This window comes from Poeciliopsis prolifica, unplaced genomic scaffold (assembly GCF_027474105.1).
Source record: "Poeciliopsis prolifica strain line A6 unplaced genomic scaffold, Auburn_PproV2 SCAFFOLD097, whole genome shotgun sequence".
Lineage (NCBI taxonomy): Eukaryota > Metazoa > Chordata > Actinopteri > Cyprinodontiformes > Poeciliidae > Poeciliopsis > Poeciliopsis prolifica.
Window position 1 is genome coordinate 799,194 of NW_026562472.1, and position 24,603 is coordinate 823,796.

Below are 24,603 nucleotides of genomic sequence, written 5' to 3' on the forward strand. Positions count from 1 at the left end.
ACATTCAGCATGGTGGTGGCAGCACCATGCTGTGGGGAAAACATCTTCATAGATTGGAAGTGGCAGTATCATGCTGTGAGGTGAGTGTTTATTTATTTCATTCTTAATCTCTGCTTTTGTTTTCCTATTATAGCCAAATTATAAAACAACGGAGTATATTTGCAGGTATTTTGCTAAGTTTCACATTTTTTTGATTCATCCAATTAAATTCTTTGTTTTTCCACTTCTAAGCACACCTTCCTCCTCGCCTCCTCTTCGTCATCATGGCGGACGTATCCGGCCTCAATGAGCAGTGGGCTGGTGAGCGGCGACAGCGGCTGACCGCCTGGAATCTGACACAAATCCGCCATGCCGGTGACACCCCTCTCCTGACCCTCCCCTGGGCCGCCACCGTTCGGAACCAGCCGGGGACTTTCCTGTGGAGATTCTTTGGATTCGGAGCCGTCTGAACGTTGGGAATGGAAAACACAGACAGGGAGGAGGAGAAAGAATGGGCAACAAGACAAACGGTTAATCAAATTGTGTGAAAATTTAATTAAAGTTCAGTTTTATTTGGAATTTGGTGAACTGGGTTGTGAAACTTTTAGTTTTCTAGTTGAAAGCATTATTTTTTAAAATGATTTTCTAATTGAAAACATTTCTTTAATGTGGTTTCCTTCACATTTTAAATTCAATTTCCCAGAGTTTTCTGTACTTCACATTAATTTAAAAATATTAACTTTTAACATTGCTATTAAGTTATTACAAATAAATGAAAGGGAGGAAGGGAAGAAAGAAAAAATTGAAAAGTTAAGGATGTAGGAAACTTAGGTTGAAGGTAGGAGACAAGGACAACTTAGGAAAGGAACTAAGGATTCAAAAAAATTATAAAAAAGGACACAAGAAGAAGAAATATGGAATAAAGAAAGGGAAGAGATTTGGGGTAGAAGCCAAAGATAGGAAGGAAGGAAACAAGGGAGAATAAAAAGCAAATAAAACAAAAAAGTCTGGAAATCCAAATATATTTCTGCACTTTTTTTCTTTTTCCACAATTATCCAAACTGGATTAATCTCAACTTCCAAGAGAAACATACTGATGTTTTAGTCATGCAATGTATAGGAAATGTAAGTAGGTCAGGGCATAGCGAGGTTCTGAAACCGCAAATTGAGTCTTATTGGGGAATCAGAAATATGCATGTCGCAATTAAATACGTAAATTGCACAAACATCTCCCATTAAACCGTAGATACCAGCTACAAATACTTGTACTATTACTACTACTAATACTACTACTAAACTACATGATTCTAAATTCGACTGTATACTTGCCCAGTTCTGTAAAGTTTCCACTGCTATACATCAAACTGCATCATGGGTAAAACCATCGCAACCAGTGAGTGCAGATCTATGCAGCGGTGCTATGAGAAAAAAACTCCAAGGACAAACAACTCTAGACACAACACACACATGCTAACAGGAAGACTACATCTACCACAATGCAACACAGGGGAGGGGTCACAGTTCAAACAGAACTCTGGAGTCCCTTTTTATGTTAAACAATGTTTTTTTTATTAACACTAGTGCACCACAAACAGATTAAAAAGTGAGACAAATGAAAGAAAGAAAGGAGGAAAAGTCATAGAAGCAACAAATAAAACATCCAGCAAGAGTTTGGCGATAGATGTGAAAGAACAGCGTTGCAAAAGTGATAGAAAACGAGTGAAGCTGTACATATTTATCAGAAAATTATCATTATTCAGATTTAGGCAGCTTTTTTTTTTTCAGATTTTTGGTGATTTAGTCAGCTTTAAATTTAGAAAGTTAACATGCAAACAGGAGAAGTCGCTAATGTTTTAGTTAGCAGCGAAATAGCTGCTAACTAATGTATTTTCAAAAGTAAGCAGCTAACAACAGAAAAACATGCAGATTTAATCCTAATACTCCATATTTCACATTCATTTCATATTAGTTCAATATACTGAGAATAACTGGTATATTTTCTAGGCGATACCATTAGCATAGCTTTGTTAGCCAGTTAGCTAAGCTTACAAAGGGACTGGATTGAGGATTTTAAAAAAGGTTTCAATAACGCTGCAATTTTACATAAAAGTTCTTATAATGATGATAAAAAACTTAAATTTAATTGTTTTCAAATATTTCAACGGACATTCAACAAATATTGCTACTCTAAGCTAAATGCTATAGAAAGAAGTAACCAGTGTAAGGTTAAGTTAAAAAATGTAAATAATTTGCAAAATAACCAAAATATTTCCGCAGCCGTTAAAGAAAAACACTGTATTGTTTGTTATTTAACTTTAATTCTTTGTAAACTGATACTTTGATATTCATGATCTCTTTTAAGCTAAGCTAAATAAGTTAAGCTAAGCTAACTGGCTGTTAGCATTAGCTGGTATCCCATATTTAATGCTGCTTTTTACTTCCTAAAATATCAATCTATTCCCTTTATTCAACAAATATCAGGACAACTATGTAATAAGAAGAAGAATAAAAAATAATTTTAGTATTAAAGTGGTAAAACTAGCAAATTTGGTTTGGATTAAGTCCATAAACATACAAATTACAGCATGAATACAAAATCATAGAAGCCTATCACAATGTAAGGACATTTAAAAGGCCTTTTAGGTAGTTACAAAATCCAGAGCCAGTGGAATTGATACTTTTTCTAAATTTATCAAATTTAGATGAGGCAAAAGCTCATTTAATAAGAAAAATGACAGCAGAAAAAGATATCCCATAGCTCCAAGATTTCTTTCAACCTAAAACAACCTAATGTGCCATGACAATTACTGTACATTCAGTTTTATTAAAATGACAAAGAAGAAGCATCAGTGAAATTGAGTGGTAGCAAATGCAAATATGAAACAGGCAAAGTGTGAGGACGGCACAGTGTGGGACTCGGCTCCAGTTTCCCTGTGTTTATACAAGTTTTCAAGCTCTGACAACTCGCAGACTTCTACATCTGACAACATAAACGCCTCATTCCTCAAATATATCTTCTGTACACTTGCATAATTGCATTATTATGAACTTCACTGGTCTGTCTGTCTTCACCCTCCCATTCTGTTTACAAGAAAACTGGAGCAAAGTCGCACAAATCCATGACACAACGGATTTCTAAATGTTTGAAATAAACGAGGTGCAGGTGATTTACTCAGGAGGGAAAAGCGATTGAAAGGCACAACTCCAAAAATTAAGAAAAGAAACATAAAGAGCATGTGCTTGGTTATATGTTTGACTGCATCACCTGCATCTCAAACATTTTGAACCATTGTGAACCCCTCAACACACACACAAAGTGAGCAAAAAGCAGTAAAGTGGCAATTTCCCAGCCTGGTTAACATGCCTTCATAGAAACAGAAAGAAACAAACAGTGCATTTCAAAGCAGAAAGTTTTTTTTTTTTTCAGAAGAAAGCAGGAAAAAACGTCAAACATCTTCCACATTTAACCCAATCAGATTTGAAGCAGTACATTCGTGAACAGTAACCTCAAATTGGTGTGAAATACTGGCTTGAGCTGAATTTACTTGTTCCAGTGAGAGCAAAAATAAAAGTGGAGAACAGGCAGCCAAACGGGCAACAAATGACAGATGGAGATGAGGAGCCTCCCATAAACTGCAGTTTAAGAAGTGAGGAAAGAGCAGCTGAACTGAGTGAAAGGTAACATTCAGATTTAATTGCTGAGTGGAGTTCATGCCAGGGGCCGAGCCAAGCACAAGCAGACAGCTATGGGTGGCGCTTTTGAGTTACAGCGAGGAAAACAAAGATGTGAAAGAAAAACAGAAAATGCATCACAAAATCTGACTGTTTCCATTCAAAGCTAATCAATCTCAGTCGAGGATACATCTAAAATAAGTTCTCTAAAGTCTTTACACCAGTGCTACTATAAAGTTAAAAAACATGAAAAATACTCCTCTCCTTTAATGCAACATGCATCCAGCACAAATTTACTGGAAACAATCTGCTAGAGGAAAATATGTGTGCAAATCCTTATACTAATTGTTTTATGAAACTTTTAGGATGTCAAAAAGTATTAGTTTATGAATGTGCACACTTTTGCAACCTCGTTATTGCAGCTTTTGTGTTTTTTTATTGACTTTTCTCTAATAAAATCTAATAAATGCTGCATAATAGGTAGAAAAACACATTTAACAGATCTCCTGAGCAAACGTCCATATCAGAGTTAAAGTAATCTGAAATAATTAACCAAAAGTGCTCAAAAGGACCTTCTGCCACTTCAAACACTAAAATACAACCCATTTTCTGGGAAAACATATACAATTAAACAGGGCTATAATTAAGATCAACCATTTCTTTAAATAAACTGAGCTGCTCACAACTTTCCCTCTCTAGCGCCACAATAAAAACCTCTAAGGAAAACTACTATTGCACAATACAAAGTCAAACTCTAAGGTTTTATTTCACGCCACAAACATGGACATAGAAAGAGATTCATGTCAAACGTCAGAGAGAAATAAACGCCTCTAAATAAATCAGTTTCTCCTCAATAAATCAAGAAATCGCTCTAATTTATCAGCTACTTATCAACAAACCTAACATTCCTGCTACACAGAAGAGACTGATATAAATATAACTAAGCTAAAAGAAACAGCTGGAAGACTTGCAGAAATAATCTTCACTAGAAGCTCCAAATGTGAGCTTTAAGATTTCCTTCTAAATACAAAGTTTTTCAGTTATGGCACATTGTACAGGAGGAATTTCCCCTTAAAAAAGGTTATTCACGCGAAAATGTTAACTATTTACAAGATAAACCAGCATTAACAGCTGGTTTAGTCAAAAAATAAAACAAATGGCCGTAGAAAACTGCAGATTTCTGTTAAAAATCTTCAATTTTACAATTCAAAAAATGCAGTTGAACTTGAACAAAATCTGTTATAAAACTTTTTATAAAGAGTTGTGAAAAGTTTACTAAAACGTTTTTTCTCTACTTTCAGAGTTGTGTGAAAAAATTAGGACACCTCATGAAAATGTGTGTTTTCTAAAATACTCTAACAAATTATGTCAAATTTAATTGAACTCCTGATTACAAATTTATAATTTCTACTGGGGAATAAATTAATAAAGTGGATAAAAAATATCTCAGACATATAGTATTATCACTTATGGAGAAAAATTTCTCATCTGATTTATTTTTTATGATAAATTTCAGTTCATTAAAAAAAACCCTGAAATGTTAGTTTAACCATTTTCATAAATAAGAAAATTGGAAGATATGATTCAATGAAATCTTTTTGTGCAATTTAGTGATATAAAAAACACATTTGAAGAAACGTATGTCAAATAGGAAAGTTTTTCAATAGAAGAATTTACCTAAAAAAAGAATAGTTGTTTTTTATTAACACAATAAGAGCACAAAAGGTAGATTATTAATTTTACATTTTTGTTTCTATCATTAGTGATTGAAACCTGATTATTTAAATCTCTTCAGTTTCCAGAGAACACAAGATTTAATGAGGCGTCCCAGATTCTCCACATGACGACATCCAGATATTTAAAAGGGAAATAAGTCAAACAGTAGATTAAATCAAAGTCTGGTTGTATTTTCCTGCTCAGCAGCTAAAAACCTGACCAGCCACGTCTTCCTCACTGAACCGGAACCGCTGCTCTCGCTCCTCGTCGGCCCGCAGACTCCCAAACTTTAACTTCCCGTCGGGGGAGTTAACCGCCGCGGGGTTACCGTACAGCAGCGGCTGGCTGTACGCGCTGCTGCCGGTGTCGGACTCTGTGTCGCTGGTGTCGGTGCCGCTGCTGGTGGACCCGTCAATCATTTGGACCGGCTGACTCAGCGTGTTGTTGTTGTTGTTTGGTTTTTGGCCAAACAGCCGCTGTGCCGGCGCGTTCGATCGCGCTTGACCTGGAACCGCGAGATTACCGTTAGCCATTGTGGCTTTTCGCTCTGTCGGAGCGGAGCACGGGGTTTCCACTCGGCGCATCGGGGTGGAAGTAAGCTGGCTGAGGATGAACGGGTCGGTGTCGGAACGGTTCCGCATGACGTTGAGGTTATACGGTTTGGACGGATGTGTTGGCGTGCGGTTCGAGAGGATCGGGGAGTAGCTGCCGTAGTGGGACGACGGCGAGACGGCAGGAGCCTCAACGGGGACGCCGCCGGGCCGTTTGCTAAAATAATGACCGCCGTCATCCCACCGCGACCCGGCGCGCGGCTGACCGTGCCCGTTTGTCATTTCGGCTGAGGGAATTGGTCCGCGGGTGGAAGCTGCTGATGACCGGGCTGGAGCACTGGCTGCGAGTCCCGGTCCCCAGTGGGCGAGCAACGCCGCGCTTGTCTCGGCCCTGGAAGATCTCGTCCAGCAGCGTGCTGTGGAGCGGCAGGCGGCTGTGGAAGGAGCCGCCATTGGACAGGACCTCCTCTGCATTTCTGTTACCCATCACCGCCTGCTGCATCAGCCCCTGGTGGTTGGTGTGGTAGAACCCATTCACCGCCCCGAACAGACCCCCATCTCTGCCCTCATCCTCATTGCTCTCGTTTGCGCTGCTGTGGCCCCTGGGGGCCCTGCCGCTCTTCCCCACCTCGCATTCGCTGTCTATGTCGCTGCAGTCTATGTCGCTGCAGTCTATGTAAGGAATAGAGGAGCTGCTGCCTTTGTTTGCCCTGCAGGTTGGACCTGGGTTCAGGAGGTGCTGGGCCGCTCCGTTGTGGTTCTGTCGGCTCGGGTCCGAGTTGAGGGCGCTGTTGGTCGGAGGCTCCTCGGTGCCGTTGGTTTTGGCCGAGTCTGGCTGGTCTGCTAACAGGACAGATGTGGCACTCTGCAAAATATACCAAGAAAAATGACAATATTGTTGTTTTGAGTTCATTTTCAGCATAAAATATCGCAAATTCACCTCTCAAAGAACATTTTACACTGGAACTAGAAGACAAGATAAATCAAATGTCTCTGATGACAAACTTAATCTTAAAGATATATTAATTATCAGGTTCAAACAGGACAAACAGGCAATACTGCCAGTTAGGACTTTTAAAAAAATAAAAGTGTTAGCTAATGCTGCATTCTGGGAAATTCCAACTTCCCAGTCTAGAAAATCAACACTCTAATTTCAGACTTAATGAATTTGCTCTCTCACCTTCTTGAAATTAAATAAAATTGGTTCAAATGCAAAATTTTTGTTTCTGCTGCCATTTTTTTACATTCATAGGTCATTAAAGGTCAACCAGTTCCCCCCACACCAACAAAGCCAAACAAATTTGGTATCAACCGTTGCAGATTTTGTTAATGTGGAGCTCATTTTAATTCATCATGTGATTAATTTATTAAATATGGCATTGGTAAGGCAGGAAGGTGTTTTACCTCTTTTGGCACTTGGGATCTGAAGGAAGACGAGTGCGGCGACATGCTGCTGCTGGACAGAACCTTGCTGTGTTTCCTGAAAACCGGAGGCGACACCAGGTCAAAGCATGCGCCGCTAATCAGCTAACCCACCAGGCAAATCTGATTACAACCACACAAGGGTCTGTCTGAGAAACTGGAGCAGAACCAGGACGCTTCTTCACCTCTCAAAAGGGACTTTCTTCAGCTCAGAGTCTTTCAGGTGGTCGATGATCTGCTTCTGCGTTCTCCCGCTGGAAGAAAAGTGAATCTAAATGTAAGTTTAAGCAAAAGAGACAGAAGACGAAGCAGTTTCTGATTCTTGGCTCACCTGAACCGGAATGAGGAACCCCTGGTGAAGAGGATGGGCTTGGGTTTAGGTTTGGGCTCCTCGAAGAGTCTGAAGAAGGCGTGGTATTCGACACAGATCTTCCAGAACACCTTGCAGCAGTCCCTGCTGGCCATGGCGAACTCCAGTGTGTCGTGGTGGGAGTTCTGCTGGACGACACCAAGAGTTGTTCAAAGCATGTGGAAAACAAACGCACCCTTATTCTCAGGTTTCTTTTTGCAAAAACTAATCAAACTGAACATTTTCCTTAAATGAAGAGGTGGAAAATATATTGAAGAGTAACACTACTTCAACATATTTTTACCCGTGTGGAAGTAAAGTGACCATCTATCTTAATAAAACTATTTTGTGATTTTAAGTGGAGAAAACAGTTGAAAAGTTTTATCTTTTCAAGATTTCAACAACAAAATCTCAGATCTTAGATGGACTTACAGAGGGGTCGGCTCTCAGTTTGATGAGGAACCTTTTACGCTTGAAGCTCAGCTTGCGAATCTTGGACCAGTTGAAAGCGTTGATTTTTGTGTAACCCTGAACGAGAAACAAAAACCAACTGAATGCAGCTAGTTCTACTGCAAAAAGAAGAAACTATTATTCACATTTTTAGAAAACAACATAATAAGAAATATTTTGGACAAGCAAGCAAGAAAATATTTAAGGAATTAATGTTCCTAAACTTTCTGCAGACTTTAAGGTCATTTTTGTTTAGTTTAAAATTTAAAACACAACTTTCTCATAAATTTCTAGATTCTGTTGTAAAATGAGCAGGTTTTATTAATGTAAGACAAGAAGATGCGAGAAAGGACAAGGGTGGGAAGAAGGAAGCAAGGAAGAAATGAAGGGGATAAAGAGGAAGGATTGCAGGAGGGAAGAAGGAAGAATATAAGATTTGACACAAGACAGGAAGGATACAAAGGAGAAGGTAGGAGATAAAAAGATAAGGGCAACACAAAAAAAGGGAGGAGAAAAAGGACACCATGGAGAACACAAGGAAGGACAGATCATTAGTCTGCAGTCCTACAGCTTTCAGCTGCGTCTCTGCTTCTGTGAACCAGAACCACACATTTGGGTGTCTAGCAGGATTCTGTAGAACTTCCCTTACAAACTGAGCTGCTGCCTTCTGGTGTGTTTGGACCAGAGCTTGGTGGAAGATCCTACCTGGAAAACCAAAACACCGGTGTGCGCCACCGTCAGGCTGAGCTTCGTTCCCTCTCTGTCCTTGGCAGGGTACAGCCGGACGCCGTACATCTCCAGCCGCCGAGCAATTTCCAGCAGCTGGTAGTCCGACTCCGCTGGAGTCTGCCCACTGTGGAAGAAAAACCTCATTCAGTTGCAATGAAGTCCAGTAGCTGTAGCTTTAAATCCAAACAGAAACCCACTGCACAAGTCCTAAAACAACAACAGGATCAGACGGAGGCACCAGCTGCAGGCCGGAAAGAAACCTGCCGCAAAAAAGAGCTTTGTTTCCTCGCAAAATCTGAAAATCGCTTCCTGTTTCCTGTATGAGCGCCTGAATTAGCCACTTCCTTCCTGTGTCGGCAAAGAAGGAGCTGAGGGATTGGAGCGAGGGAAAGCCAGTGGTTTGTTTCTCTGTCTTTATCTGTGCTGGGGGAGGGGAAGTGCGCCTTGTTTGTAAATGTTCAGATTGCGTGTTTGCCAGCAGTGGAGGTCTGAAGGGACTCACACATGTTGGCGGTGGCAGTCGATGATCTTGTCTCTGATGGCGTCCTGGTCTGGAAGATACTTGTTGTGCAGCAGGTGCTGCCAGCTCTGCGTCTCGTCAAAGTCCCCGATCTCAGCTAGTGGGATGGAGGGAGGGAAAAACTGATTATTTGGACGAGAAAGGAGAAAAAACTGGCAGAAAAAATACGAGTAAAATCAAATGGTTTGAAAAGTATCAGGAAAACTGATAAAAGAAGTAAATTCGTACAAATATAAAAGTACATCTTGTCTGTTTTCAATTGGATGGATGGACAGATGGACGTTTTGACGAATGGCTGGACGGCTGGTCCAGCCACCCTACATGAAAAATTCAAGTAAAAACACAGGTTCCTAAACATCTTTTTGAATTTTTAGAATTTTAGAGCAAAAAGAGAATTTAGCAAATTATTGAGATATTTCTAACAGAGAGCAACTGATTTTGTCTGCATGATATAAATAAAAAATTACTTTATTTTCTATATTGTGTTAAAATGGCGACTGGATAAGGAAGTGAAACCCATGTTTTACTCACACTGAATGATGTGGGAAACCATGAGGGCGGCGCTGGTGTCGTTGCAGATCAGATGACCGCAGGCGAGGTCGCGTTTGATCTGCAGGGCAAACAGATACCTGGAGAACAGCAGGACAAAAACACCATCCTGACATCAGAAAATGATCAGATGGTCAGATTAGATCAGCCCGCAGGAACATGTCATGATGCAGTAACAAAACAGTCTTAAACCAGAGCTGATTCAATACAAGAACTGCTCATAAAACTCACATTTCAGTCCAAATCTGCACATTTGTTGATGTTTAGTAAATATGACAAAGCAAAAAAGTATCTCTGAATATGTTAGACTATTTCAGCAATATTTCAGCAATGATAATCTGGGTTTATGTTAAAATTTTTGTCACATTACAAACTAAAACATCAGTTTTAGGAAGGAAGAAAAGAAGGAAAGAAGGAAGGAAGTAAATAAAAGAAGTATGGAGGACATACTAAAAGGAAGGACATAGAAAAGGAAAGAAGGAGAACATGTTGAAAGGAAGGAAAGAAGTCAAGGCAATGTGGAAAAGAAGGACAATTGGCAGAACAGAGGGATGAAAAATAAGGAAGGATAAAAACAGTAAGGCAAGGAAAGATGGAGGACATGAGAAAGGAAAGAAAGAAGGGCAAAGGTTGTGAAGAAAGAAAAACAAAAACTGAAGAGAGGACAGAGGGGAAAGAAAGATAGAAAAAAATGATAAAACAAGTGATGGAAGAGAGAAAGGTCTTAAGGAGAGTAGGACACAAGGTGGAAAAAAAGAAAAGAAGGAAGAAAAAAGGAATGAAAGAAAGAAGGACAGAGGACACAAGACAGGAAGGAAAGGCAAAAGGATGAAAGACAGTAGGAAAAAAGCAAAAACAGAAGAAACATGAGAATGGAATAAATGAAGGACACAAAAAAATGTAATACTAAAAGAAACAAAGAACCGGGAATAAAGTCAGGAAATAATAATACATTTCTAAAAGCGTATTTATTTTTTCACATTTTTCCAGATGTTTCTACCAATCTGACCAAACACAGGAAAAGCAAACAGCTGCTAGCTCACTTCCTGTTCCCTGTGAGTAAACTGGCAAAGAGAAAAGACCAGGAGCAGAAAAACTAAAACCTACAACTGGTTGGTTAAGAAAGAAATTCCCAAAGTGACAGAAATATTCTGGGAGCTGCTGCATCATGGGAAAATGCAGGAGGTCAGAGGTTGGTGGCGAGAGCTTGGACAAACATCTGGGCCGGCTTGGACCGGATTGTCAGACTAAAAGCAGAACAGGAGTTTCTTTTTAGCTGCTATGAGGCAAAAAAAGTTTTTACAAGGAGTCTGTTTCCCAGATCCCACAGTTAGCCTTAAAGTCTCATCTTAAAATATCAGAATATTTGACAAGGCATCATTAGAAACATCCAGAAAACGCTGCATGGAAGGCTAAAAACATGGTTAGAGGAGTATAGGTGTGGTTTCTGTGAAAAACATACCGAGTCAGCTCCTCCATGAGCTGCGTGTGGTCAGGAGGGAAGAACTTCACCACAAAGCGAAGGATGGTGTTTTTAGGTCCTGGAGGAGAGAAATTATGGGCTAGAGAGCAAGTGACGACGTGGGAAGACAGATCAACAGAAACAGAAACGACAGATTCTTACGTCTGATCTGCTTCAGCGCCGGCTTCAGGAGGTCCAGCCACACCTGAGAGCAGAAAACACTCCATTACATCATGTAGCGCTGCTACGCTGGCCATGAGCAGGCTAACAGCTGTTAGCATCACAGCACAACATTGCTAAACATTGTGTTCACTCATTACTGCTGCAGCTCTTTCACCAACTGGTTCTACTGTAGACAAATCAACAGCTTACTGGGTCTGTTTTCACCGAGGGTCGGATCTGCAGCCGTCATATTGGATTGTTGAGAAATATCTGATCTTCTTAACAACTTGAGTTTGGAAAATTCACATTTTTCAAAATCTGAAGACTAATATTGTTGTTAGAAATTATGCTGTCCAACTGGACCACAAGAAAAGAAAAAAAGGACAGAAAGAGATAAGAAAATATGGATGGGAGAACATACTGAATTATTGCAGGAAAAGAAGAAAGAAAGAATCAAAGAAATGAAATATAGTATAGACTTAAGGAAGGAAGGAAAGAAGTGGGAAACGGATGGAAGGAAAGAAGGGAGATTAAAAAAAGGGAGAAAAAAGAAGCAGGGAAGGAAGTGAGAACAAATCAAAGGAAGGAAGAAGCAAAGAAAGGAAGAAAGAAAGAAATGAAAGGACAACTAATGGAATAAAGGAGGGAAGAGAGCAGAAAGGAAAGCCGATGGACACAATGAAGGAGAAAAGGAAATGAGGGAAGGAGACCAAATAAAAGGAAGAAAAACATAAATGTAAGAACATGAGGATAAAGAGAAAAAATAAAGACGGAAAAATGAAAAATTAAGGACAAAGAAGGACAAAGAACTCCATTCTCCAATTTGACCATTAGATGGCACTCATTTCTAAACGCTGGTCCTTTAAAAAATACTGCCTGCATTATAAAATGAAACCATCAAGTTAAAATTCATCAATCTGTTCTACAAATCGAGTCGGTGCCACAAACTCTGACATGTTAAATCACAACTTTTGAGGTCAACAGGTAAATTCAGAGTCAGACCTGATCTGATTAAAACTTTGCTTCATATTACGGAAATTAAATTGTAATAATTAGCATCAAATTATTATGATTAGCTCGATTCAGGAGTTAGCCTGAATTAGCCTGGCTGAAAGAGTTAAATGCAAAAGCACAAACTTTGGAGCTGAACACATCATTACTCTTGAAAATGGAGGTCATTAAAGAGGTTTATTATATCGAAATAGAGTCTGGGAGCTAAAAATGATACTAATAGCTTTACAAATATAGTAAACACATTGTAGAGTGGAGGTTAAGATTCGTATTGTTATTTGACTTCATGTTATTCGATCCTCAAAGAACAGTTCAGCTTTCATCAGAGCCAGATAGCTTCTTCTTTTCACAACATGTTTGTGCTCTAATGGAGTTTCAACTGCAAACTAAACTCATACAGTCTGCAGATCATTACAAACAGCTGCTGCTAGAAACTTCAGGAACCAGACTGTAGCAGAAAGCTGGGGCTTAAATCCTCAACAATGCAAATTTATAAAAATTATCACTGAATCCTTCCAACGAAACTCATCCTACCGTCATTTTCCGGTGATCCGTGTACTCAAGCCCAAAATAGTCCCCTTCAGTCAGGTTGAGGTGGACACAGACAAGGTCAAAAAGCACTTTCCCAGGCACGCGTTGCTGCAAGAGAAGGACAGGAAAGGGGAAGCCATTTTGGATTAAACTAGGAAAAAATGGCGACAGTTTTTCCAGAAGAATCAAGAGAGCATCTTGGCAAAAAGCAGCTGACCTCTGACCCGGATGTGAAGTGCAGACTCTTCTTTTTGATCGAACAAAACCGTGGAAGCCAGTTTGTTCTTGTTTTAAGGTTGTGATGCAACTTCAGGGATACGGGAACTGCTTTTCACTGCATCCATGTGTTTCTACTAATGACTACTCTGCACTGAAATGCTACTCAGTACTACCATATTTTCTGGTATTACAAATCCCGATGGTGAAAAAATTTGTCACGAAGAGGAAAACACATGAATAAGTCGCAGGGCCAGCCAAACTATGAAAAAAAATCTAGGACTTATAATCTGGAAAATACGATATAAATGAGGCTTGGAGATTTCAGAGACTTTTCATAAATCAAATTAAAATTGCATTGAAAACATTTTCTGTCCCAGTCAGTGATATAATAACCCACAGTGAAACAAATAACATTTTATAGTATTTACAAAAGATTTAAGCCCACAATGTGCAATTTCCAATTGCTAAATGGTCATCTGTTCTAATATCTATATAAAACATTTTCACACAAAACGGGTTTGGAACAAATTGACACCAAAAGTTGAAGCCTTTTTAAAAGTGCTGGTTGAATCTAGCGCCATTATCTACAGTGAAATGGTATCAACATGGCCTGAAATGCCAAATATTAAGCACAAGGCCTTTACTGGAAAAGCAACAGAAAAATTTTGTGAAAAAAGAAGAAAGTTGAGAAGTAAGGAAGCCATAGAAAACCAGCTATGATAAACTTTTCTGGACAATAAATTGTCCCAGTAATTATCGCACCAAACAATGTTATTGTTTTTCAAGTAATATGATGATAATGCCCTACGATTGTAAAAACAATAAATAAAAATACAACCTAAACCATAAATAAAATGCATTATAATGTCTTGGTAAATGATATTTTCCTTCAAAAAGTGTATTATTAAAATACCAGAATGGAAATGATCAAGTTTTTTAAATTAATCATGCAATTAATTGATTGTTTATTGCAACAGAATTAGGTGGCAGCATCATGGTTTGCTTCAGGAGGGATTGGTGCACAATTAGTCAGTAGAAATATTATTGATTAAAAAAAACTGAAGAGTTTAATCCAATTCAATGCCAGTTAAACTGAATTAAATGTCTTTATTTAAACAGAAATAGATAATAAATGATAAAAACAAAAGGAAAAACCAACAACGCTGATAAGTATATATAGACAGGATTATTCCAAACAACTCTACTTATGTAATTGTTAATTGTGACAAGTCCGACCACAGGCACGGTGCATCAGAGCAGCCGTGAGCCAAGTCTGTCACCATCTGGCCTCCGCATGTCGACGTGAGTGTGTGTTCAGTCTGTCCGCAGGGAAACACCCACACACTCTTCATCCAGCTATTCACCAAGCACAACACACACATTTACTGGCTCGAGCTGCAGACTGATATCAAGGAAACATCAGGATTCTGTGAAACTCTCCGAGAACGTCTTTATTATTCGACTGACAGATGCTGCCGTTTGGACAGGATTTAGCTCTGGGTGGCGGTAATCTTCGCCTTAAGGCGGTTAAGACGGGACAAAAAGGGAGGAAGTAGAAAAACAGAAGAAAGAAGGGTGGCTTACATGGCAGGAAAGCAGTCAAAAATAATTCTTCACTGTTATTCTCCTTTCTACCGACATCTATAAACACATTAGTTCGGTTTACTGTATTGATTTCTCTCTGCTTCTGTCTCCTTTACTTTGAGCTGAACTATTTCCTCTTCAGACGGCCTTCATTAGCAAACCATTCTCCTCCAACAAGACGTCCAACTTCAACAACAAAAGCTCCAGGTTTTCTATCATGCAGAAACACGTTGGGCTTAGAAGAGGCGCAGGAGTCCGGCCCAAAAAGCACACAGCTCTGGTAGAAACACAAGGCCAGATTTGAATCCCACTGACAAGCATGAGAATGAAAACGCAGAATTTGGAAACATTGATGCAAAGAAAGATCTCAACACCGAGTTCTGGTTATTGTTTTCTGCTGTGAGAATATCAGGTTGAAGAGAGAAATGTGCTTGTTTGCAGATTTTTCCACAGAGCACAAATAAAATATTCCAAAGAAAATGCAGCTTGGGAAACTGAAATAGCATTGGCAGGCATTTCAATACAGCCAATCCAGAAATCCTTGATGCTGATTGGCTGACCCCCAAAAGTGGTAGCGGTAGTTCTAAGACGGTTTCCACTGGGCACAACATAGATTTGGCTTAATTGCTGTTCTGATTGTGTTGTTCTTTCAGCAAATTTCCTTTTTTGAGTCTATATACTTCAGTTAATGATCAAACAATCACTAAATTAGTTGATTATTATTGGAAAGGAGGCAGACTGGTAAATTGAGAGATTTGCCTTCTGGTTTACCAAAGCTATCAAGAACAGGGGCGTCAAACTACTTGTGTCATAATGTATCGATAAACCCAAACTAATGAACGGTTAAGAACTGTTTCTGCATTTAATAAGTTCTTGATGCTTGAGCTTGATGTTCAGGCACCCATTAGCTTTGAGTTTAAGCCATTTCCTCCACTTACAGCTAACCTTTCTTAAGTAACTAAAGACAGAAATTGAGAAATAGACCTATTACCACATTCAGTAACATTACACGCTGGAATGCATGTGGAAACATATGCCAGAAAACTCAAATCCAGTTATACCAACACAGGTTTCATGAACCTGATGGATTTTATCTCCTTTCATCTGCCAGAAAATGTCAACACATTCAGTTTTATTCCTTTGGCTGGCACCAGCTCATCTGAAGGACTGCAGCAAACCTGTTTGTCGTTAAGTTTTCTGTCCACGCAGCGAGCTGGTAGTCATAAGAAAAAACTGGATCTAATCTGAACATTGTGTGAGGGGGAAATAAAAAAAAAGACTAAAAAAAGGTGAGATCTGAAATGCTGAGAAGTTAGGAAAGCAGAATCCCAAACAGCTCTGCTGAAAACAACAGACAGTAGCTGGCAGGAACTGGATCAAACTTGGCCAACAGAGCGGTGAAAGTAAAGTTTAAACTCTTCAGATGTGGCTAGCGAGAGCCAGCATTTAGCCCACTGAATGAAAAACTAAGTTTTGGGCATATTTAGCAACACCAAATTCCAACATTTGCTGACAAAACAGATTGTTTTGTTTACCATCACGCTGCATGCTTTCATCCGTTTACCCTGCAGCTTCACATGTGGGAACTGCAAAAGAGAAGTGGGTCATGAAAAAACAAAACCCTCTCTTTCTGCTACATGAAACTCTGAAATATGTGCTTAATTTGGAAAGGTTTGACCTTTTGTTTTCTATTGAATGTGCAGTCTTTGGCCTCAAAGAACATGCAAAAAGCTAACGTGCAAAAATGACTGAATTGTAGGAATCTTGACCAAAATCTGTATATTTTATTTCATTTTGCTTGGTAGCATCTCTGTGAATCTCTTCAATGAAGAAATGAAAGTCTTCCCATTTAAATCGCTCTTAATTAGGTTTCTGTCTTTTAAGAGAATTCAGTTTGCTCCAATTGGCCTGCTAATTGCAGGCCAATTGGGAAAAAAAAGCTTCATAGTATTAAAAATGAACTTCTAATGTGGTTAGCAAATAATTAGATTCCAATAGTAAGTTGGAAAACCAACTCACGTCAGTGTGGAAGCTGGTACAGAGTAAGAAGACTCAAAATTAACTATATTCAGTATTAATGAGTAGTTTAAAAACTGAAGTTAGACAAAGCATGGAGAAATAAAAAGTTATTTAAAAAGAATCCATGTTTTCTTCAACATCTTTGTGGTTCAGTCAAGTTGTTATGGAGCAAGAGCAAGTTTTCCAGAGACTAACGGGAAGGCTAACTACATTTTTGAGCTTTTTGGAAGAGTTAAAGGATTTCATTCTCAAAATATACAGATACATTGTTTACTTCGTGATATTAACCACAATAATTGCTAATATAATATGCTACAGCTGGCTTAAATTGTAAACTGTTTTGTCTCAAAACAGGAGAATCCTTTTTCCTGACTTTTCTCTTACTTTCTGCTAAGCTTTCAATCATTTTCTATCATAAAATAAATTAGATTGGAAAACAATCAGAATTCTTTTGAAGAAATAAACATTGAGACCGCTGCATTGGAGATAGATGCTAGCCATACTAACAGCTGATGTAATGCAACGCCCCTCTGCTAATAATACAAACAAATAATGAGCTCCTAACTCTGAATGGGAAGGCAATAAAATTAAGTTTTTGTGTTGTTATTACATAATTTCATATTAAATTTGTTAAAAAGACACTGGGCAAAACTGGTATTAGAAAGGTCAAAGCTATAAAAAAGAAAAATGGAAAGTTCTGGTGACTTGACCTCTACTATTTTCAATGGAAAAAACAATTAGATATATTTATATGACAATAAATGAAGAATAAGCTCAACAGGCAACCGTTCAGCCTTTTCTCATGACCCTCTCTTGGCAACTTTATCACAAAAAGAGGGATCTCAAGAGGTTAAAACAAAGCAGAAATTAAGTGCTATAAATTTTTAGTGTGGGTTGTTTAAGGTTGATAAATATGATGGATTTTATCTGTTTGCTGAATCCGTTCAGCAGACGGAGAGCAGATTGTTCCCTGCTGAGCACAGACTGAGGTCCTTTCACTTTGAATCACAATCACTTCTTTCAGCAGCTTCTATCAATGAGGCCTTCTTACCCAGACAAAAACTCACAGGCACACACATACACTCCTAATCACATTTTTACTGTGCAAGACTCAGATAAAGTGTTTTTTACTTTTTCTTCTTCTTGGATTTGTTTGCGGTAAAATATTTCAGGTAGAGGCCAACGTGCCTGCATACACAGAAGCAGTCTGGGTAAAACAGCTGACATGTGGGGGCCGTGTCCAGCTTCCAAAGCTGAGTTTATGGGCCGAACTCTCCTCTTCTCAGATAATTATAAAGTCGAGACAAGCGCCTTAATGACCAGCTGTCCTTCTGCATAACAAATAACTCGGCTCAAAATAGCTGCAAACGTAGTTTCTCTCCGTTTAACTTCCACAACATGACTCAACTTGCTGATTCTCACAGCAAATCAGACAGCGGAGTATATCAAAGTCCATAATGGACACAAACTGCTTAGTAAGTTGGATTAATGAGAGTTTGTTTGTGTGCCCCCTTCACTTCCTCCTGAGTCATTCTGTCGCGGCTTCATTCACGGCCTGAAAGAAGCGTGCCAGGAAGCTGTCAGTATGGCCGACTCTCTGCAGAATCAGCTGCCAGCTACAACACTGACAGATACACTTCCTCTCCCTCTAACCCAGAACTTCTCATGTGATCCAGTCAGCGCCTCGCCAAGCTGGAGAGAGGTATGTCAGAGTGAATCACTTACTGTTTTTCTACTATCTTCCCCAAATGAGGCCCCTCTGGGCCCAGCAGCTAACACAACATTCACTTATTTCAACTTGCTTTAGTTACTACCTTTGATCTCATTTCTTTTCTAAAAGAACATCACTTTATAGTTTTATTAAAAAAAAAAAACAGCAGTAAGAAAATGAATGGTTACTATGTTTCTATTGTGGAAAAATTAAATCTGGATGGAGGGACCAGAAAAAAAAAATGGTTGGCAGTTCTTACTCTGCAGGCCAAAAAGATGTTCAGTTTGTTGGATGGAGAATCCTGCTTTCCAAATATTCTTCATCCATTGTTCCTTTCACAGAAGGAAATATTTAGAAAAGAACCCAAGTTTCTTTTACTATGTAATGTCATCTAGTTTGAACTACTGGGGAAAAAAAGAGGAGGAAATGTGAGGAGGAATAAGCAGAGGTCATGAGAAACCTCAGGCTGGTGATGCGTTTGTTTTGCTCCCTTCATGGTCAGCTTTATCATAAAACTTCATACCACAGAACATGCTGCGTCCTGCTGCTGAACTGCATCAGCAGACCTGGAGCATCAACACAGGAAGCTCAGCTCAGGTTACAAACATGCAGAAGAAGAACACTAGTAGGGTTCAAGAGGTCAAATTATCCCAGACAGACTCAACTTCCCAGAGTTCAGTGGGCTGATTTAAACCCAAAATGTGACGGTTGACCATAACATTTATACAGCACAGAGAATTTAAATGTAGGACGAAGGAAGACAAAAAGAATAGAGGGAAGAAGAACAGAAGGAAGAAAAGAAAGAAGCCAAAATGGAAGGACAGAAGAAACTAAAGAAGGACAGAAAGAAGCCCAGATAAATGGAAGAAAGGAAGGAGGGAAGGAAAGAGAAAAGGTAAGAAGGTAGCCTGGATGAGATGAACAAAGGAAGCTGGGAAGGAAGGAAAGAAGGAAGTAAAAAGGAAGGAAAGAAATAAATAAGAAGAGGAAGCAAACACAGATAAAAGGAAGGAAGGACAGAATAGAACAAACAAACAAAGGAGGAAGGAAGGAATTAACCCTGAATGAAAGACAAATAAGGAAATAAGGGCACTAAGACTGGAGGTAGCAAAAAAGGAAGGTAGGAAAGAGGACATATAGAATAAAGGACACAAGAAATGAAGGACAAGAGAGAAGAAAGAAAAAAGTAGGTAGGAAGGAAAGAAGGAAGGAAGGAGGACATATGGTTCTCCTTCCTGCCACTGGTTGGTGTAACAGAATAAAAACCCATCATCAACACCCGTATTTCCTTTCAGCAAATCACCCACAGGTTTTTATTTTTCAGATGTTTACTTCCTGGTTTTGTCCGTGCAACCGTTTCAAAACAAACATGGCGGATAAATCGTCCATTAACAGCCAGATAAGATATGAATGACTTTTAAACAGTTGAAGGTGGTGTAAAGTTAGGAAATAGTTCAAGTTTGGAGGAAATAAACACCATGTTTGGGAGATGAGAGAGAGAAAAAGGGGAGTTTTGTAAAGCCAAATGAAACTGAACTTAAAGTATTTGGCCATACTGGCCATAAATAAACCACAAAATTAGTTTCAAAGTGGTTTAAGAACAACAAAGTTAATTTTTGGAGTGAAAAGGTATGTGTGAGCATAAAGCTGCTTACTAAGACTACAGTTTGGTGTAAACTGTACAGTTTCCCATAAAAGAACAACAGGACAGCAGGGAGACGGTTTCCCCCCTTTTATTTCTCCACATCCTCACACGTTTGGATTTTGCTAAACAGCTTAAGTCAACAAAGAGTCGCACAAACGCAAAAATAAAAAAATTAAAAAAAGCAGCATGGTGGCAAATAGCTGCCACTTTTTGGAAATTATGTTCACAAACCTGCTGATGGGGGGCTGTTGTAATGAAAGGCAATGCATGTCTGTGTGTGTGGATGCTATGGTCTGCAGCACACCCGTGGTGGACTATTAAACTGAGCAGCAGAGGGGAATACATGCACAGCTCCAAAGCATAAAAATGTAATTAGCATCTTGTGTAGTTTGATGGTGGGTGTGTCTGAACTACGCCTTGTGGAAAAATCTGGCACAGAAACAACCTCTGGATCTCCTTCTGGGATGAAAATAACAACCTGCAGCCGTTTTTAAAGCTTAATTTTGAATGTCCCCTTGCTTTGTTAATATAATAAGAGATTTGGAGCACAATTTAAAAAAATAAATGAAGCAAAAACTTACAAAGATTTGTAAATCTGAATCACATCAGGAGGTTCTGGTTTCGCAGCTGCAGCTGATTAGCAGAGGAAACGTTAGGATGTACCTTAGATTTTCAAATTAAAATGAAATTCTGTGACTGAAAAAAAACTGTACTAATGATTATTTTAGTAATCAATTACTGTAGCAATTTTTCTTACTATTAATCTGATTTAAAAAATGGCACATTGAAGAACTTAAGCCATGTTATACAGTGTTAGCAATACATTAAAATATGCCAACAATTGCTTTATTAAATAACAAATAAACATTTTACTGCCCAAAATGCAATATTTAATTTCTTAAACATTACGTCCAAAGCTAAAAATATAAAAACATTTAACATGTGAAGCGCTCAGACCCTTCTGCTTGATTTGACATAAAAACAGTCGGGCTGATCTGATCATTTTTTGATAAAACAACTTAATAATTGGACAGCAAAAGCAGGTTAATATATTTTTCATTTTTACAGAATTTGAACCAGGAGAAGCTAAAACTGTTGCCTGAGTTTTGAGTAGAACATATTTACAGACAATTTTTTTTAAATCATAAATTCAAAATGTATTTTTCTGAAGACTTGTAGACTGGCGTGATTATGGAGTCTCCATAGTTTTTAAAAAGCGTTTGAAGTTCCCAATTAATTTTTATGTCACAGGTTAATTGTTGCTGTGATGAGTTTATATTTTACTTTGTGCACTCCAGTTAATCGATGACTCATTTAGCTGACGATTATTTCACGAATCAATTCATGACGTTTAGTCGTTTCAGCTCTAAATTTAAGGAAATTCTTTCCAGTTTCATGCTGCAGATTGGAAGGAGAATGACAAAAAAGATGCTTTTAATCATCTTTTTGGGGTTGATTGGGGGGAAAAAAACCCCAGAGAAGACAGAGATGGATGAAAGCTGAATCTATTTTTTCTCCTTAACATCACAGTCAGAGCTGCATTCCAATGCCAGTTTCTCAGAGGACCGACTCAGCAGGGCTGCAGAATAACACAAAGTCTTCTGGAAAGCATCCCGGAAGAAACGAGGAGGCAGCAAGCAAGGAGAAGAACAAACACCTCCCAACTGAAAATGGAGCAATATGCCATAATGATTGCATTTGTAGTGCATGTAATCTGATCCAAGTTGCACTGATTGGATATTATATTTCAAGTCATGCATTCACGTTCTGCATAATCTGTGATATAATTGGCGGATGTGGAAAGATCCTCAAATGCAGATAAAACTGAATCATTTTCAGCCTTTTTGATCTTGTGCAGCTTTTTAACTTAAAAACGTCCTGACTTGAAGACTGATGTGATTATGGAGTCTTTATAGTTTTTAGAAAGCGTTTGAAGTTCCCAATTAATTTTGATGTCATCCATGTGGAAACGGTTCGCAATTGCTGCAAGATTTATACTCAGCATTCCTTTTGTTTTGTTTTAATTATCTGGAAGGGGAGGGGGGGAAACCCTGATGGACCCTGAACATTCCCCTCTGTCATCAAAATGAAGATTTACAGCAGCAGTGACTAATAAGACGAAACTCTGTCTGTCGGGAGACATTCAGAGCAGAAAACAACCTCAGCCAGAATTTCACAAATGAGTTTGGCTTCGTCCCAGTTTGCCTGGTGCTCATTTTAAGGTTTCTAACAAACAGATAATACCACAGTGAAAACTTCACCACAAGTCCACCTCTCTGGCTGCAGAATGTTGCACTAAAACAACATTTGTAATCCACAGTAACGACAAAATTGGTTTGGTGGTTTTGTGTGAGAAGAGTACAGTGATTGCTGATGAACTTCTTCAGCGAAGCCCAAATTCACTGCAGTGCAGAAGAAAAGGATTGCAGCCAATCGGAACAGCCAGTGTTTGCTCATTCACTGGCTTCTGTGGGAGTCGGATGTGTCTCTTTTTCCACCACAAAGAGCTCAGCACCACGTCTCCTTTCTGTCCTTCAATGAGCCTTTATTCATTTATTTACTGCTCCGATTTACAAACAATCTCAGCAATCGTCTCTGTTCACCTGGAACAATTTTTCACTCTCCAGCAGTATTCTGCTATCATATCTTTTTTTCCAACCCAGAGGGAAGCATTATCTGTGACTCTTTGATCTCAGAAATAAAACAAAGACAGACCATAAAGATGTTTAAAGTCTAGATTTAGCAAAGATACTCAATGCAATGCAACTTATTCCCTTAAACAGAAAAACAATTTGAAAAAAGATGAAGGGAATGCTTTTTTTAACCACAGGAATGAGAAACCCAATACCAACCGTTACATAATGATGCACAGGCGCTCAGAATAAATGAAAATAAAAACTGCTTGTGCTTTCAAACCACTTCTGTCACCCAAAAATAAAAATAAACCATAATACCAGCTGCTACTGTTTGCAGCTAGCATGCTAACCTAGCCATCATTAATTCAGCATGTTAATGTTAGAGTACTGGCATTTTAAAAAGTGTTTTTAAAAAGCCTGATTAATGAAGCCATCTTATAAAAAACAAACTGACTGCAACATAAATTACTTGTTACGGTCAGACCGAGAGGGATTTAAGGTTTGGATTTCGCAGACATAGATTGTTTCCGTAAACAATAAAACAATTTTAAAAAAAGATGACGGGAATGTTTATTTTTACCCACAGGAATGAGAAACCCAAAACCAAACAGGACATAATGATGCAGCCGTTCAGAATAAATGAAAATAAAAACTACATTTGCTTTCATACAAACTACAGCACGAGGAAAACAAGCCAGTTTTCTCCAATGCTTTAGCAACTCATCTTTGTACCTCACAAGCTAACATAGCTGTCATTAATTCAGAACTAGCATGTTAACATTAGACTAACATTTTAAAAAGCCTGATTAATGAAGCTTTGTTGTAATAAAAAAAACAGAGAACATACAAATTACTTGCTACTTTTGTTATACAGTTTTGACTTAACTGGCCCTTAAATTGACTTTTTTGAGTCTGTATTCAATTACTACATTTTTAGCAATTATTGCAATAATTGATTCACCACGATTAATCGTTTCAGCCCTAATTTTTATGACCAAAACAACAGGGAGAACCTTTATAAGGAGCCCAACTATACAGGTACTTTAGTCTCCTTTGCAATAAAACAAAGATTTCAACATTTAGACCAATTACAATAAAAACGATTACCGTTTACTGCTACCTCTGTCCATTAGGACCATAAAGTAGCGCTGTAGCTCCCAGCTCCCTTCATTTTTAGCCTCTACATTCAGTCCCCAGACAGCAGGCAACACAAAGGCCCATCAATTTCAAATGTCAGCGGCGTGTGTTTGTGTGCGCCTTGCTGCGGCGAAACATGTCAGGGGACTTGTCTGTTATTTATCATAACCCCAGAGTCTCGCTAGGTTATCAAATGATGTCCATGGAGCAGATCTGTCATCCTAATCCTTATAGCCCTCCCCCAACACACACACACCTCTATCACCCACCTAAAGCCACTTCTCTTCATCTCACTCCTGCTGTCAGATGGTGTGCCTTTAAAGCCTCTGACATCCACTGAGAAAGTCAATCACAGAGAGCAGATATTGGATGGTCTTACAGGGATTAGGGTCAAGTCAACATGGAGGACAAACTAGGAAAAAAGAAGAGATGAAAAGAGTAAAAAAACTAAAATCATGAAGAAAAAGAAAGGCTAGGGGATGTATAGAGGTAACCTGGCTCCATATGTGCTGGTCTGAAGTCTGCAAGGCATCATGTGGGTAAATGGGA

The 24,603-nt window shown here is 38.8% G+C and overlaps 1 protein-coding gene across 7 annotated transcripts in view; it reads right to left on the reverse strand.

Moving 5' to 3' along the window:
* The window catches only part of LOC129353780 (FERM, ARHGEF and pleckstrin domain-containing protein 1-like), a 42,017-nt gene that overhangs the window by 6,373 nt on the left and 11,041 nt on the right, over window positions 1–24,603 (reverse strand). For 6 of the 7 annotated variants that reach the window (XM_055023219.1, XM_055023221.1, XM_055023220.1 and 3 more), the window contains exons 3-14: window positions 13,107–13,211; window positions 11,562–11,604; window positions 11,400–11,478; window positions 9,920–10,017; window positions 9,371–9,485; window positions 8,845–8,992; window positions 8,122–8,217; window positions 7,672–7,838; window positions 7,526–7,594; window positions 7,323–7,398; window positions 6,642–6,783; window positions 237–445 (exon numbers count right to left, since the gene is read on the reverse strand). In XM_055023219.1, the coding sequence (XP_054879194.1) occupies window positions 237–445; window positions 6,642–6,783; window positions 7,323–7,398; window positions 7,526–7,594; window positions 7,672–7,838; window positions 8,122–8,217; window positions 8,845–8,992; window positions 9,371–9,485; window positions 9,920–10,017; window positions 11,400–11,478; window positions 11,562–11,604; window positions 13,107–13,211 (1,347 nt within the window). The remainder of the gene's footprint in view (window positions 1–236; window positions 446–6,641; window positions 6,784–7,322; window positions 7,399–7,525; window positions 7,595–7,671; window positions 7,839–8,121; window positions 8,218–8,844; window positions 8,993–9,370; window positions 9,486–9,919; window positions 10,018–11,399; window positions 11,479–11,561; window positions 11,605–13,106; window positions 13,212–24,603) is intronic. The other variant, XM_055023218.1, reaches the window with a different exon arrangement.